Source organism: Copadichromis virginalis, linkage group LG3 (assembly GCF_057382275.1).
Source record: "Copadichromis virginalis isolate Kocher_CV1m ecotype Utaka linkage group LG3, C_Virginalis_male_GT1.1, whole genome shotgun sequence".
NCBI lineage: Eukaryota > Metazoa > Chordata > Actinopteri > Cichliformes > Cichlidae > Copadichromis > Copadichromis virginalis.
Genome location: NC_140620.1, coordinates 34,171,579 through 34,186,347, shown reverse-complemented (window position 1 = coordinate 34,186,347; position 14,769 = coordinate 34,171,579). Strand labels below are relative to the sequence as shown.

The window sequence follows — 14,769 nt, the reverse complement described above, 5'->3', positions numbered from 1 at the left end:
GCTCTCAAACCTGAGAACACTGTAACAAATGTCAAGCATGGTGATGGTAGCATCACAATCTGGGCTGTTTTGCTGCCAGTGATGCTGGTACATTGTGCAAAGTGGATGGAATAATGAAGAAGGACTCTGTCCAAATTGTTCAGTTTCACCTCCAATCAACAGCTGGATGATTGGAACTTGGACACAGTTAGGTGTTCCATGAGGAAAATCTTCCCAAACACACATCATAATTAGCTTTGGAATAGATAAAGCAGGCTAACATTAAGCTTCTGGAAAGGTCTTTCCAAAGCCCAATGAAAATTTATGAAAACTATAAAACTGCTCAGACCTAAATAAATAGGTCTATTTAAATGAACTCTACCAATTTTACCAAACAGAGTGGTCACATATCCAGTCAGAATTATTTTCCGAGACTTGTTGATGGATACCAAAAACAACCCAGTCAGGGTGCAACGTAAGGGACATTTAACCAAATATTAGTGAGGGTGTATGTATATATTTGAGCCTGTGTTGATTAGAGAAAACCCAAAATAAATTCAAACTTGTGCACCTAATTCTCATTAAAAAAAAAATCATTAAAGATGCTGTACAGTCATCCCAACCGGAAAAAAGAACAGTTAACAGAACAGCTCAAAATTAGCATGATATTCATGAGTGTACTGTATGCTGGCGTGGTAACAGTGTGGACCCTTGTGTAAGTAACACTGGACCTTTATGCACCGACTATCAAAAGAATGGGAACCTTTTCAGTTGACTGCTGATTAATATGGTCATATTTTCACTATAGAGTCGAGCACGAGAGGCATGAAGTAGCGCTCACAGCACTGTCATCCATCACCAAACAGCTTTAAGCCTCTTTAAAATTGAATGAAGTGTGTTTTGTAAGAAATCTCAATTGAAGTTCAGGTAATTACTGAGTATTTGATTAGCAGTATTAATACCAACCCTGCACGGACCAGGAAACTTGCCCACAATCATATTTTACCGTAGATGCACAAGATCAAGCGGTAATGCTATACTCAGGCCAGCACGAGTATAATACTCATGTTGGGTTTTACTACATGGGTCGCTGCATGGAGCATGAAACTAAAACACAGCCAAGAGTTTAATTATCTCCAGGTTCAGCTCTGTTCATGAAGCACTTTGGATAAAAGCCTCCACTGATTGGCAGAGGTTTGCAGTAGAATGAGCATAATAGTAGAGCAGAGTGAGGTGTCAGAACAGGGGGTTGGGCCCTGTACTGTTATTATCAAATTCCCCACATTACACTGCTAGGTGTTAATCATTAGAGAGGAGGGATGATTGTGGTTTGATGACAGAAAAAGAAAGAAATCGAAATTCATCTCAGCCACCACTTTCAAAGTAGTGTTATTGTTTGTTTTTTAAGCTTTTCTTGTCACTATTGTTCCACAGTGTGTTTGTCTTGTCAATTCAGTTTTATTTAAATAGCACCAAGTCCCAAGAACAGCTGCCTTAAGGCGCTTTATATTGTTAGATAAAGAGCCTACAATAATAGAGAGAGAAACTCCAACAATCAAACAATCAGAAGTTCGAAAGAAAACTTTCAACTAGTTATAGCCCATCAGTAAAGCACCAAAAACAGGCTGCTTTCCATTAAGATGGATTCAAATGTGGCTAAATGTACAAATAACACAATTGTCCTCACATTGGAATAATATTTTAATAAATAAATAGCAGCATCACACAGAAAAAAAACATCATGTGGATGGTGACATAAATTGTAAAAACTCATAAAAATGTGTCATAGACAAACATTCACAATTAAAATGGTATAAAAAACAAAAAAATTAAATAAAACAAAAAAACAAACATCCACTACATAACACAAAAAAGTTCAACGCATAAAAAGTTCAAACCCACGAGCGCCGGATAATACAAGAACGAGACAAACCAGATTTCTGTGTCGATGCAAACCAGCATCAAAGAGGGTGTTTAAATTCGGGGCTCGAGAACGAATGTCGTCTGCAATGAAATTGGATTTAGAGTTGCTGGGTTTGTCAGACTCTTGAACATCTTGGCTACTTTCTGAGCCGTTTAGTGACAGAGTTGCATGTTTGGGAAGATCAACCAGAGTACCTTTCAAAAAGCTCTGCTGAAAAGTCTGATTAGCATTTTTGCAAATGCATTTTTATCTGAAAACTGTAACATGTTGCGAGCTCCTGGGGTTCTCTTACACCCTTTGACATCCTTCCAAATGATCCGGAAATGGCAGGAATTATTTTGTGTTTAATTGCAGCAATTTATTGCTATTTCCGTGAGATAGAAAAGTAAAGATTATGACATTCTGGGAAATATGTGCATTTGACTTTGTTGCTGTTTTTTATGATTTTATATACACAATAGGATGTGCTCATATGAGTTGGCATTTCAAAAGTCTTGTCCAGCGTTATGTTTGGACTGAAATATTGAGAACTGATGTAAAAGCGCAGAGGATATTTTTGCTACATGCTTACATCACACCAGAAAACTGTCAGGATGATATTTTCTGGGCCAAAGTGAGTCCAGACAGAATCAGGATCATATTAAATAATCAAGGCTTGCTAAGGTTGGCTATAGTGCTTTTTCTTCTCCTTCATGATGAACAGGGTACATTGCCAAACAGAATAGATCTTCTGTTCTGTATAAGTTGCTGGAAAATAAAAAAAAAGGTTATTTTCTAACCTTTTAACAGGCACTAAATCTGGTGATGCTAGAGAGTAGGGTTAGGGATATGTTAAAGTCAAAGTTTTTCTATAGAATTTCTGCCTATTTGGAAGAAATGCAAACACTAATACCTGCAATGCCAAAATGAATTTATTAATTGTGTGTATATTGCAACCATAATCCCACCCTGGGGGGAGACCAGGAGGATGTTAAAAGGTTAAGCTCTTGAGTATACTCCACTGTGGACACCTGATGACTGAGTAGTCTTTCCTGATTGAAGTCTGCCACCTGAGGCGCTTACATAGTTGGCATGCAATTTCTCCTCGGATAACTCAGAGCTGTTACAAAAAGCATGCAAGCACAGGGACATCCACATGGACCCTTGCACTCACTGTTTGATGATGAAATTACTTGCAGACATACAAAGTATAATCCCGGCTTATGTGCCAGGTGTTATTCAAATATACTATTTAATCATAATGCGTTATAAAATATGCACTTACAGCAAAATGAAGCCTGGCATAGTGCATCATTTTATACCAAAAGGAGGAGATTCTGATGTAATCATCATAAAAAAATCATAAAAATTACGAAATGAACCCCCATTAGCACTAGCATGTCAGACCTGTCTTCAAGTGCTAGCATGGAGTAACTAATATTTGCTAGCTAGTTAGCTTAACCAAGGTGCTATTGAAATTCCAAAACTATAATTCACAATTTGTGGCCACAAAAGAAGTTCTTATAATACTTCTACTTGTTGGGTTTTTTAAATAAATAATAAATGACAGATTATGTATTATTCAGATGTGTTGCTAAGGCTAGCAGGTTCACTCTGCTCCCAGTGTTTATGCTAGCCTAGGCTAACAGTGTCCTGGCTTTGCTAATGATCATCTAATTAAAGCAAAAAAACACATTTCTCATAATGTCAGAACATTCCTTGAGTCTCTGTATAGACACATAATTCCTTGAAAATGTAAAATGATTCATACCAGGTAAGAAAATGTGTCAGCTAACACAAGATACAGCGCATTGTCATCCCTTTATGAGTTTCTATATACTGCTGTAGCATTTCTGGGATTTTTCCTTTAATCTTTAACATAAACCCAAAAAGCTCTCGGAGAGGGAAGAATCTTTCTCTCTTTCTTTGTACTGAAAAGAAAGTCTGTCAGAAAACGGCTCCAGCTATGTCTATACACACCAGGCCTGGATCGAATTTCACTGAAATCTTTTCAAAGTGATTGCTTTCAGCTGTCCGGACAGGACTGGCACCTGCAGGGACGTTCGCGGTTCAGTCCACTGTGCTGGACACAATCAATAAAACCCAGAAAAGCTTCTGAATCAATCTCAGACTGCAATTTGAGCCAAGCTCGGTACACACACAGGTACACGAGAAACATAGAGCTATTACATTGTGACATAGTGAGTTGGCTGGCCTGGCAGCGGCTCTTTCCATGCCGGAACACAATCCTTTCAACCACGTTCAGAGAGTCCTCTCTTCTCCTTTTATTTTTTTTCTTGTTTTTCCCCTTGTTTACATATTATTGTGATAATTGGGAAGTCAATGAGGATAAAATGCCCGAATGCTGTTTGGATGGTGCGTTTTGTTGATTGCCCTGTGTTTGTTCTTTATTTCTTTCCTGTACTTCACAAGAAAGCAAAAACCTAAGTGAGGCAGAGAGGACCTTTTGAACAACACTTTAAACATGCATGATATTCGTGGGTCAAACCTCATTGTTGGCTTGCCAACATTAGCTCATGTAGATCTCTCCTTGTGGAGACAAAAGTGGTGCCAATGCCCACTGGGTAAGTCTGTAGCATACAAATAGTGGATAAATTATACAGAGGCGCATAGAATTAGAACAAAGGGAACTATTATGGTTCATTCTAATTGCATGCAGAGGTGGCTGCAGACCTCAGGCTCTAGGTTCGATTGATCACATTGAAGGCTTTGACCTTTTACTCTTTGATTTTGAAGGGCATAGGGGAGATTATGGGTAATAAACATTCAAGTGTTTGTAAATTCTTAGTGTTTTTATATGCTTGAGGCGATTATTAAGAACATCAAATATTGATTTCTAGAGAAACTGCCATCTACTATACAAAAGTAGTCATTAAGTGTGAGCCAGTCAGAGATATTATGTTTTAGAAAGTATTCGTTTAGAAAAACGAGGCAGATTGAACAAAGACTGGTCAATAAAGTGGAAACAGTGGATGGAAAGAGATTTTCCAATAATGCAAAGTATTCATCTTTCATTTTAAGGGTCTTTTTTCTACTAAATAGCCATCTTTCTAGTATTGTTTTCTTTTATGGAGAAGCGCTGTGATTTTGTTTTTCTTTGAAAAACTCCAGTAAATTTAGCCCAACTTTTAATTTAAGGTTAAATCTTCTTTATACATTCATATCTTATCTTCTAAGAGGCGAAGTTCTTGATGAAAAGCATGAACTTGACCTTCAAACTCCACACAGTATTATATCTTTTGTAAGGCGGAGTGTTGCAGATACTTAGTCTTTGCTGTTTTAAAACAAGTTTTCCATCCAGCATTTTGGGTATTTTACTTCCACAGGACACATTGGATCAATAAAAACAAGCAGGTTTGTAAAGCTAGCAGAGTGCTGTATTACCTATCTGCATCTTTGACTGCGTCTTTGACTTAAGATTATATAGTCTACATTAGGGGTGTTGTCCAGAATCGTCCCAGCAAATGGATCCCATCCTGGTTGGCCGAGTGTTTTTGAACAACGTTCAGGGTGCAGAGAAGGAATTTTTGTCTTTAACACAAAGTTTTACAAACTGCCATGAGAGCGACTGGACAAACTGCTGATTATTTCTTCCTGACAAAGATGTTATTAATGGTCTGTCACACCAAACCAAGTTTGTGTAAAACCAGTGAGCTGTGTCTTTTGTTTGATTTATGACCCTGGGATTTCTTTGCAGTGACGGTCGACCAGAACTAAGACATATTTTTGAAGATCTAGTTCCTTTTTCAGGCCATCTCAGGCTGTTCTTCATCGATTTTGTAAATGGATCGTTCGTTAAATGTGAATGCCTTGACAGTAAAAACTAAAAGCTGAGGTATTTCTAGCAGGAATTAGAATCGGGCCGATTAGAACTACCTCATGATGTCCTCTGTTATCTCGGATAAATTTGTGAATTTGTTCATGAGAAAATCAAACTGCAGGTATTTCATCCAGAGTGGATGAAGCATGCCGTCTTGTCAGATGTCAATAAAAATGTGGGAGGAGGGAAAGTGGGAGTGAGAGAGGTGGAGTCAGAGTGACAGGGCTCTGAGTGTTGGGGACTTTGTCTCTTAGGGTATCGACTTTCTGTCCGTCTCACGGATGAAATCTAAAGCTACTTGGTCTTAACTGTGAGTTACTGTGAAGCTGTAGAAGATCAGAGAGTCTGACTCAGTGCAGGGTTGAAACGCTGCCAAGCAAACCATCATTGGAGCTTTAGTTTCAGTGTAATTCTTCGATTATTACTAAAATTTGTTGATTTATATGCAAACAAAGCCACTAGTGTTCTTTAATTTCTTCCTTTTTTTGGCTTTCACTCTACCCTTCAAGCAGGTTTTAGCCTGCAGAATGACTGAAACGGGACTAAATTAAAAACTGTCCTTGAATACAAATCCCTCATTCTTTTCTTTTTTAAAGTAGATGACACAGAGGTTCTTTTCAATTCAAGGATGTGTCCTTCACAGATGCCCAGAATATCAAATTGCGAAGATTTGTGCTTGTAGATGATATGAAAATCCTGATGCGTAACCTGATAATATGATATGCATGCTCATTGGTTTGGGATATAGTCAAGATTAAAGTCACATATAAGTTGTGGCAAATCAATCAAAAATCAAACCTGCTTTGACTCAAACTTTTCATTTATTTGCATGAGGCTACGTTACACTGTAGTCTTGTTTTAATGGGTGAATGCAAAAGATATACATTTCCCCGTTTGGCTTGTATAAAGAAAAGAGTGGGAATGAGTAATGAGTGTAAACATGAAAAGAGTTCAACTTAACATAAAAAAATTACATATAATGCATTCCTTTTAGACTGTTTTACTTTTATTTAAGATTTCATTGGTTGCTTTGAGTTAAAAACCTGTGGAAGTAGTGAATTTAGCATTTTGCAAAGTGTTTCTGTTGGTCAACAGAAGCCAGAGCCTGTCAGCTGTGTTAAGCCAAAGGCCTGCACCTTGTTTCTTAGCTCTTGTATCCCCCTTGTTCAGTCCAATAAAGGAGAAAGGGGGAGGGTAAGAGGCGACCTCTCTGAGTCATGTGACCACTAGATGGCACTGTGAGTCCACCAGAGACCAGCGGTAGTACATTCCTTTATGTTGGTCCCCTCATACACGCTTCAACTGCAGTTTCCTTCAGAGAAACATCCCCCTCCTGTCGGCTGAATAGTTTCATTAAACATGCTGGAGAGGTTCATTCAGATGGCTCTCAGGACTGCTGTTGTTGTCAAGCTCGACCGGCACAAAAATATATTTGGTTTAGTTTGCTTGGTGTGGAGGGAATCCACGTGGACCCGAGCTCGGACTGCATTTTGACTCTGTGTGAAGGCTTGAAGGCGTAGTTTGACCCCAGTGGCCTCCCGGTTGGTGCTTGACTCTGTAACCTGCATCTGTGGGACTCCGTGAAGGGCCACTTGACTTAATGCTAGGTTGACGAGAGCTGGCTCTCCACCGACCTCTTCACTTCATCCCTTTCAGTGGATCTCAGCTGGTATTGTCAATGCCATGAGGAGCCCCCACATCTTGCCACTGATGAGTGCTTAGATGTATAGGTAAAGGCCTGGTGGATGCCTTTGTTTTCTATTAATGTTATGAAAGCCAACATTTACAAAACGAGCACACTGGAAATATTGGTTTTCATTCTACCTTTCCAACCCGAAATATTAACTCTTCCGGTTTCTTTCCACATTGATGAACATAGTACGGAGAAAAAGGCTTGTCAGCAGAGACTAGTCCTTTTCCCAGTAAGAGTCCTCACTACAGTTGAAACCAGTAGAAAAGCTGTCGTGTCCAAGCACCAGCCCTGCTTGGAACAGCATCTGCAGGTTGCAGAAGACTAAAACTGACCGGATGCACACAGTCACACGCTGCTTGTGTGTTCTCTCGGGGCAGGGCTGTAGCTGATGAGTGACAGCTCCGGCTCCAGCTCCGGCTCCAGCTCCGTTTCCGGCTCTGTTTCTGAAAGCATGCAAATGTTCTGGCACTCCGAAATGCTCTGCGAGGTTATTCCGAATTGCGTCCCATCGTCCGTCGTGTCCTCCGGGTCCACTGCGAGCCTCCCGTTATCCCCCCTACCGCCATTGCGACAGTTACTGTTGCGGTCCACACCTGCCTTCCCGTGATCGCCCATAAGAAGAGGAGTCACGGCGTGTGAAGGGCATGGCGGCGGGACGAGGAGGGTTTTGCAACCCTGGCTGGCTGCGTTGGCCCCGACTTTGTACTGGCACCTGATGTAGCTGGAGAACGCTCTCCTGTAGGTCTTATTGAAGAGGGTGTAGACCAGAGGGTTGACTCCAGAGGAGATGTAACCCACCCAGACGAAGACGTTGAGGAGGTCGTGGAGCAGTGACTCGTTGCAGGAGTTGCTGCACAAGACGAAGGTGACGTTGGTGATAAAGAAGGGACACCACATGATGAGGAAGAGGAAAAAGACGATTCCTAGAACCTAGAAGAAGAGAGAGGGGGAAAAGGAAGAGGAGGAAAGAAAGAATAAGAAGAAGATAGTGAATAGAAAGTTTGCGAGTTTGAATACCTTCCAACCGAAACGTTCTTTTTCTTTCAATATCCCAGCGATTGCACCACTTCTAGTAGGATTTAAACTTATTTTACAGATATAAGAGGGCTTTGGTTTTCATCCAGAGTTAACCTGAATTTTCAGAGGACAATGCCAAGCCCGAGTCACACATTCAGCGACTCCAAGTCTTTTTACTCAAAGTGTCTGGCACAGAAACACGCCATTCAGAAGAGAAGTGATGATGATGCATTAAATGAGACATTAAATAGTTTTCAGACTTTGTAACCTTGTAACCGGAAGGTCGCCGGTTCGATCCCCGGGCTCTCTGTCCTGGTCGTTGTGTCCTTGGGCAAGACACTTTACCCTACCGCCTACTGGTGTTGGCCAGAGGGGCCGATGGCGCGATATGGCAGCCTGGCTTCTGTCAGTCTGCCCCAGGGCAGCTGTGGCTACAACCGTAGCTGCCTCCACCAGTGTGTGAATGTGAGAGTGAATGAATAGTGGCATTGTAAAGCGCTTTGGGTGCCTTGAAAAGCGCTATATAAACCCAATCCATTATTATTATTATTATTCAGAAAAGGCTACAGTATGCTATAACAACTGTATAAGGCAACCTTTTGGCAAACACATACAATTTGCTGTGTACACTGACCCCTAGTGGTCAAACAGTGGCGCACTTTTAAGTATTTACTTCTAGTCCAAGTAGTACTGAGCACTATTTGAACGTTTTTGACTACACCGCTGATGGTGTATGCCTGAGGATTATTACTTAGGAATCACCTTTTTAACTTAATGGTAAGTTTATTTTATTTTAACACAGCACAACCAAAGTAAGACCAAGTTAAAAAGCCTTTTGTTTGAAAGCTTTAGAGGTTTTTCCACCAAAGCATTCCGAAATTGAAATTGTTGGGGTGTGGATTTTGCTATTCTTGGGGTCATTGTCCTGTTGCATGACACAAAACATCTGCTTTTGTAGAGGTTGATCTCAGACTCGCAGACTTCAGTTGTTGTTCATCTCAGGTTGTGTTTAAGACCAAATATATACTTTTTAATGTCCTGATTTGTAAACCATTAAAACTTTAAGAGGGTGTACTTATTGCACATTTATCATTTACCCCCTGATTACTCCTTTTTATTCTCACCTTCGAGGCCCGTCTCTCATTTTTTATGGCCTGCATCATCCCCCGGCGACCGTGACTTGACGCATCACTCCGGCCCGGTCCAGCTGCCGGCGAGCTGAGCTGGGACGCCACCTCAGAGCTGGGAATGATGCTGATGCTATCTGAGGTGGAGGCGCTGAGCAGAATGCTGGGCTCTGTGCCCTTCAGGCAGCTCAAGGTGTTTCGTCTGCTTTGAGGAGGCGGGACCTTCAACTCTGAGCAAGGGGCAAAAAAACAACCATTTAAATTTCAAACTTTTGCCTTTAAAATGTTTTAGTGGAAAGCTGAATGGCTGGACTTGCACATGTTATCATTATGTGTCAACCAGAAAACTGCTGCCTGTACAGCCAGCCAATGAAAGAATGTCAAGTTTTCTATTAACACTGCAGCTGATATTTTGTAGGGTAGAGGCGAGATGAAAAGTTAAGGCACGAGCTGAATGTTTCATTTTCAATTTTCTGTGTCTGGGATTGGAGAGAGGATAAGATGGAAAATGGGCAGAGACTGCAGTATCATGCAATTTTATCTGAACTGGAGAAGCCAAGGCTTGGCCTGGAATGGGAAACGTCCGAGTGGCGCCCAAACTGATCAGATCAGATAGATGCTGTTTTCGCAGCAGCACAACAACATCTCAGGAAACAGCTGACGAAGTGTGCTTTCTGTTTCGCCTTACCCACTGTAAGTGCTCGGAGCTGGAGAAACTTTTTTGCAAAGCTTTGTCCTTCTGTTATTCCCGCTGAGCAACGTGGCCTACACGTGATTTACGATGACAATACAAACTCTTAGGTATCGAGAAATCCCTCTGGGAATCCTGTAATTATGCACTTCAAGAACATACAGTAATTATAGAAGCACTTGCCTTGTAGAGAGGTGTAGACCAAGCTCATTATTTCTAGTATCATAAACCTGAAAAACATCTGTTATGGGTTTTCTCATGCATAACTAAACTTAGAGAGCAGATGCATTTAATAAGGGAATACCTGATATCAAATGTTGAAAGATAAGCAGACTTGTTACATCAGGTACACCCTGTAGGTTTAGGTCTACCCTTCCTTCGGGATAGGTTGATCTTTTGCCTTCAGCCTGGATGGCCTGCAGGCTTCTAGAGACGTGAAATGGATTGAAGATGCCAGAATTGTGATCTAAAGCTATTTCCAAGAGCTGCTTCATCACATAAGAGAGAAGGGGCTCTTTGTATCCACTCATGTGACCAGACCAAAGTCGTTCAACCTGTTTGAGTGCTTAGCTCACATATTTGTGTGAAAACAGCTGACGTTCACATAACTGATAAACAAGGATACAGCTGCACAGTTAACTGAATATCAATCATGTTTTGGACTTTCCATAATTAAATGAGCAACAATGAAATTGCTTAAAACCGAAAGCAAATTGAAAGCAAAACTCCCTAAACATTCATGGGCAAATCATTGCCGTTCCCTACACTGTGCAATGTGAGGCATCCAGAGTGGAGTCAGCTGATGCCGCCACACTACGTCTGTCCATCTCCCGCTCCCCGTCACTCGTGAACAAGCCCACGGCAAAACGCGTCAGCAGCAACTCATCCCTGACCCAGAGTGTACCCTCCTCACTATTCTCATTCCTGCCGCTTCACACTCGGCTAAAAAACGCTCCAGCGTGACCTGGAGGCCACCGCCTGACGAAGCCAACAGAACCACATCATCCATAAAAAGCAGAGACGAGATCCTGAGGTCACTGAAGTGGGACCCTTCTGCTACTTCTGTTCATAATAAATGTAAACAGACTCAATTAGGGGATCAATCAATACAATCAGAAGTAACAGGCAGATCTATAGATTTTTGTGAAGTAGGGTGATAGACCCATTGCCTTTACTGTACACCGATGAGTCATGCTCACCCACCTGAGCCAGAAAATGTCCTGACAACTCTGATAGAGCGACGTCCAGGACAGAGTACCACAAAATAGGGAAACAATGGCCAACCTAATTTTGAAAAAATAAAAATATCCCAAACACGATTCTAGTTTCTAGGCCATGATTTGACAAACAGGGTAAGAACTTGTTGTACAGTCAGAAGAGTTGATTCTTTTAGCTGCTGCTTTACTTGTGATGGATCCACATGCTTGAGTCTCAGAGGCTGGGTTTCAAACTTTCCCATATCAAAAATGGAGCTACTCAAAGTGAAGAGCTTTCTTATGTGTCTTAACACAGGGATATGTTGAAAGAGCACAGACACACATCACTTACAGAGGAACCTCCAGTATCATAATTTTACCTTATGCTAATTAGAAATTGATTATCTGCATTTGTACAGTCTTGTCATACCAATAATGAAAGTGTTGAAGGCCCTGAAGCTAAAGACCAAGTCGAATAAGAAACCTAGGGTGTGTGCAATGAAGCATGCTGTTGGTGCTGAGCTGCTGTGGAGGCCTTCTTCATTATTAAAACACAAATTGAAATATGCCATGCTTAGGCGGTATGACTCAAACATCTCAAGAGTGGCAAAATAAAAAGCCATCAATTTGTTTTGTGCTTCTTCTTGGTTTAATTGCTGGAGGGTTTAATACTTAGAGTGATTCAAATCCTTCAGAAAGTAAAACATGCTGGGATACCAGCATAAAATACATGAAAACAAAATCACTAACAATAATTATGTGTCTGTGGTTGTGTGTTATTTGCTAATACTTTCAAGAATAAATTCATGTATTTACCATAAATTCATTGGTTAAGTTAGTGGGAGATTTTCCTGCTGACATACAGGTGCAGTAAAGTCCTGGTAGGTGTTTACCTTGTGAGTCTGGAGGAGCAAGTGTATTGATCTGAGGAAGGTGGAAGGTGCTGGGTGGAGGCTGCAATGTATTTCCCATTGCTGGTGTGTGCAAAGGCTGCTGGGAAGAAGTCTTTGCCTCATACAGGAAGACTGTGGCCTGCCTCTGAAGCACCTGAAGGGGAGGGGACATAGATGAAGGCAGTAAAGTAAAGACATTACAACAGATGCATGTTGCAAAGAAGAGCAATCGCACAAACACGAAAAAAAAAGCCCTACCTGTATGGTGAGGCAGTATGTCACCACCATGATTACGAGCGGGATGAAAAAGGCCACAAAGGAGCCAATCAGCACGAAGCGCTCCTCGTTGAGGACACAGCTGCCGTTGACGAAGACCTTGTCCTTGTTGTGCAGGCCAATCACTGGAATGGGCATTGACACGCCTACAGAAAGAAAGAACGAGGGTAGCAGGAGAAAAGTCTGAACATCTTTCATTTGTAATATTTTGTGGGAACATTTTGGTGCATGCCCCTCCCTCATTTCCTAGGTTATTAAAAGGAAAGGCTGCATGGCATATATTTTTTTTCCATGTGAACTGTAGCCTCTGTTCTTAGCTGACAGAAGTGGCATCCTGTGTGGTCTTCTGTAGCTGTAGCTCATCTGCTTCAAAGCTCAAGACGCTCTTCTGCAGACCTTGGTTGTGACAAATTGTTATTAAACTTGCAGTTGCCTTTCTTGCCAGTCTTGCCATTCTCCTTTGGCATCAACAATGCATCTTCACTCCTGCTGCTGATTGGATGTTTTCTCCACAAACCCTAAAGATGATTGTGGTTCTGCCTTGGGTTCAGATAGTTTTCCTTCTCTACTCTAGGTTCTGTGTGGTCTTCTCAGGTCTTCTTTGAGCACAGAAGCACCACCTATTTCGCCAAATATTTTGACTGTGAGGCACTGCCCATCAGAACAAAGACGGCTTGAAGGAAGAGGAGCTAAAACAACTTGTTTTGGACAGAGGATGTCCAAAACAAGCTACTGTGCTGCAGTCCAGTAATATAAATGTGGAGCTGGATGACCATTAAAATGTTTTTAAGAGTGTTAGAAGAGTGAATGGGAACAAAATATGAACAATAAGGGCAATTTTTAGGATTTGTCTTTGTAGTGTTGTTATATTACACAGGCATAGCACAAGCAAAAGATGAATACCAATGAGTTAGAATGTAAATTGAAACAGTGGTATGCTGGGGAACTGCTGGACCTGACATTCAAGCAAATGTTAGTTTGACATGAACCTAATATACACTCCAAAAGCACCAGGCAGGAATGGCATCGCCCAGCAGGATAATATACAGGGTGACGTTGGAAAAAACTGCAGAGGAAGAGCTCAAGCAAGATAACAAAGAGCCACATTTTTTCACTCCAAACTCCCCAGATGCCAATCTGACCAAACATACTTGGAATGCAATGAAATGAGCCTGGTTAGCAGAAGCTCCGCCCTGCAACAAAACCCAGAGTATTCACTGCAAACCCCATGATGCCAGACACCACAGAAAATCCCCAGAGGTCCCACATCCACACCCTAGCAGGTGTCAGAGACATTTGGAGGCACGAAGCTGAATGTACTGATTGGAATCTCATGCAGGTTGTATTAATGTTCTGGTTCTGTATACACCATTTTTCACTCCATGCATCGAGTAACTAAAGCTGTATCTAATGATTCCTATTGCAAATTCCCATTGCAGTTTTTAAGGTAATGATTAATTACACCTGAAACAACACCACTTTCCACTCAGTTTTAGCGTTAGGTTACTTTAAATGCTCAGAGCCGGAGTCATTACCTGGAAACACAGAGGGTCATTTTCAGAGTAATAATCATAAATCATGGCTGGAAAATGCAACATTATCTCTGAAAACACATTTGGTGGTTTGTACCCCCGGTCCGTGAACACGCTCCTTTTATGATAATGAAAGTAAATAACTATAAGGTGCTGTAGAATAACACATTAAATATATTAAATGAGAGCTGGATCTGTAGAAATCTATCAGTGTGTAATGGATGTTTATAGCGGTGCTTTGGTGCTGTTAGAGGATACTGCTGATAAAAGCCTGAGGTGAGAGGCATCCTTTGAGACAGAGCTGATTTTCTGACCTATGATAATAACACTGACTAATGTGCCGTTTCTGATTTCAAAGAGCGCTTGTGTTAAAAGTGTCTGCTGCCCTGGGCTCTGTTTCAGAACGGAGATACCGAGGGGAGAAGCAGCGACGTGTTTTAAAGCTCTACAGGCAACAGCACTGTTTTACAGACTGGTCGCACATCTCGGTCCCCTTTTAGCTGTTTAATGCCAGAAGTGTGGGCAGGCGTAAGTGCAAGATCTATCGTTTTCTCCCGGACTGCTGGCGACCGGGCCAACATCAAAATGCAATTTGGAGTCGTAGCGGCTCCCCTAATGCAA

The 14,769-nt window shown here is 41.4% G+C and overlaps 1 protein-coding gene across 2 annotated transcripts in view; it reads right to left on the bottom strand.

Moving 5' to 3' along the window:
• Positions 1-1,673: 1,673 nt before the first annotated feature.
• Positions 1,674-14,769, bottom strand: part of htr2cl1 (5-hydroxytryptamine (serotonin) receptor 2C, G protein-coupled-like 1) — a 113,866-nt gene continuing 100,770 nt past the window's right edge. For both annotated transcript variants that reach the window (XM_085450753.1, XM_085450754.1), the window contains exons 5-8: positions 12,599-12,762; positions 12,341-12,494; positions 9,558-9,790; positions 1,674-8,346 (exon numbers count right to left, since the gene is read on the bottom strand). In XM_085450753.1, the coding sequence (XP_085306879.1) occupies positions 7,762-8,346; positions 9,558-9,790; positions 12,341-12,494; positions 12,599-12,762 (1,136 nt within the window). In that variant the 3' untranslated portion in view covers positions 1,674-7,761. The remainder of the gene's footprint in view (positions 8,347-9,557; positions 9,791-12,340; positions 12,495-12,598; positions 12,763-14,769) is intronic.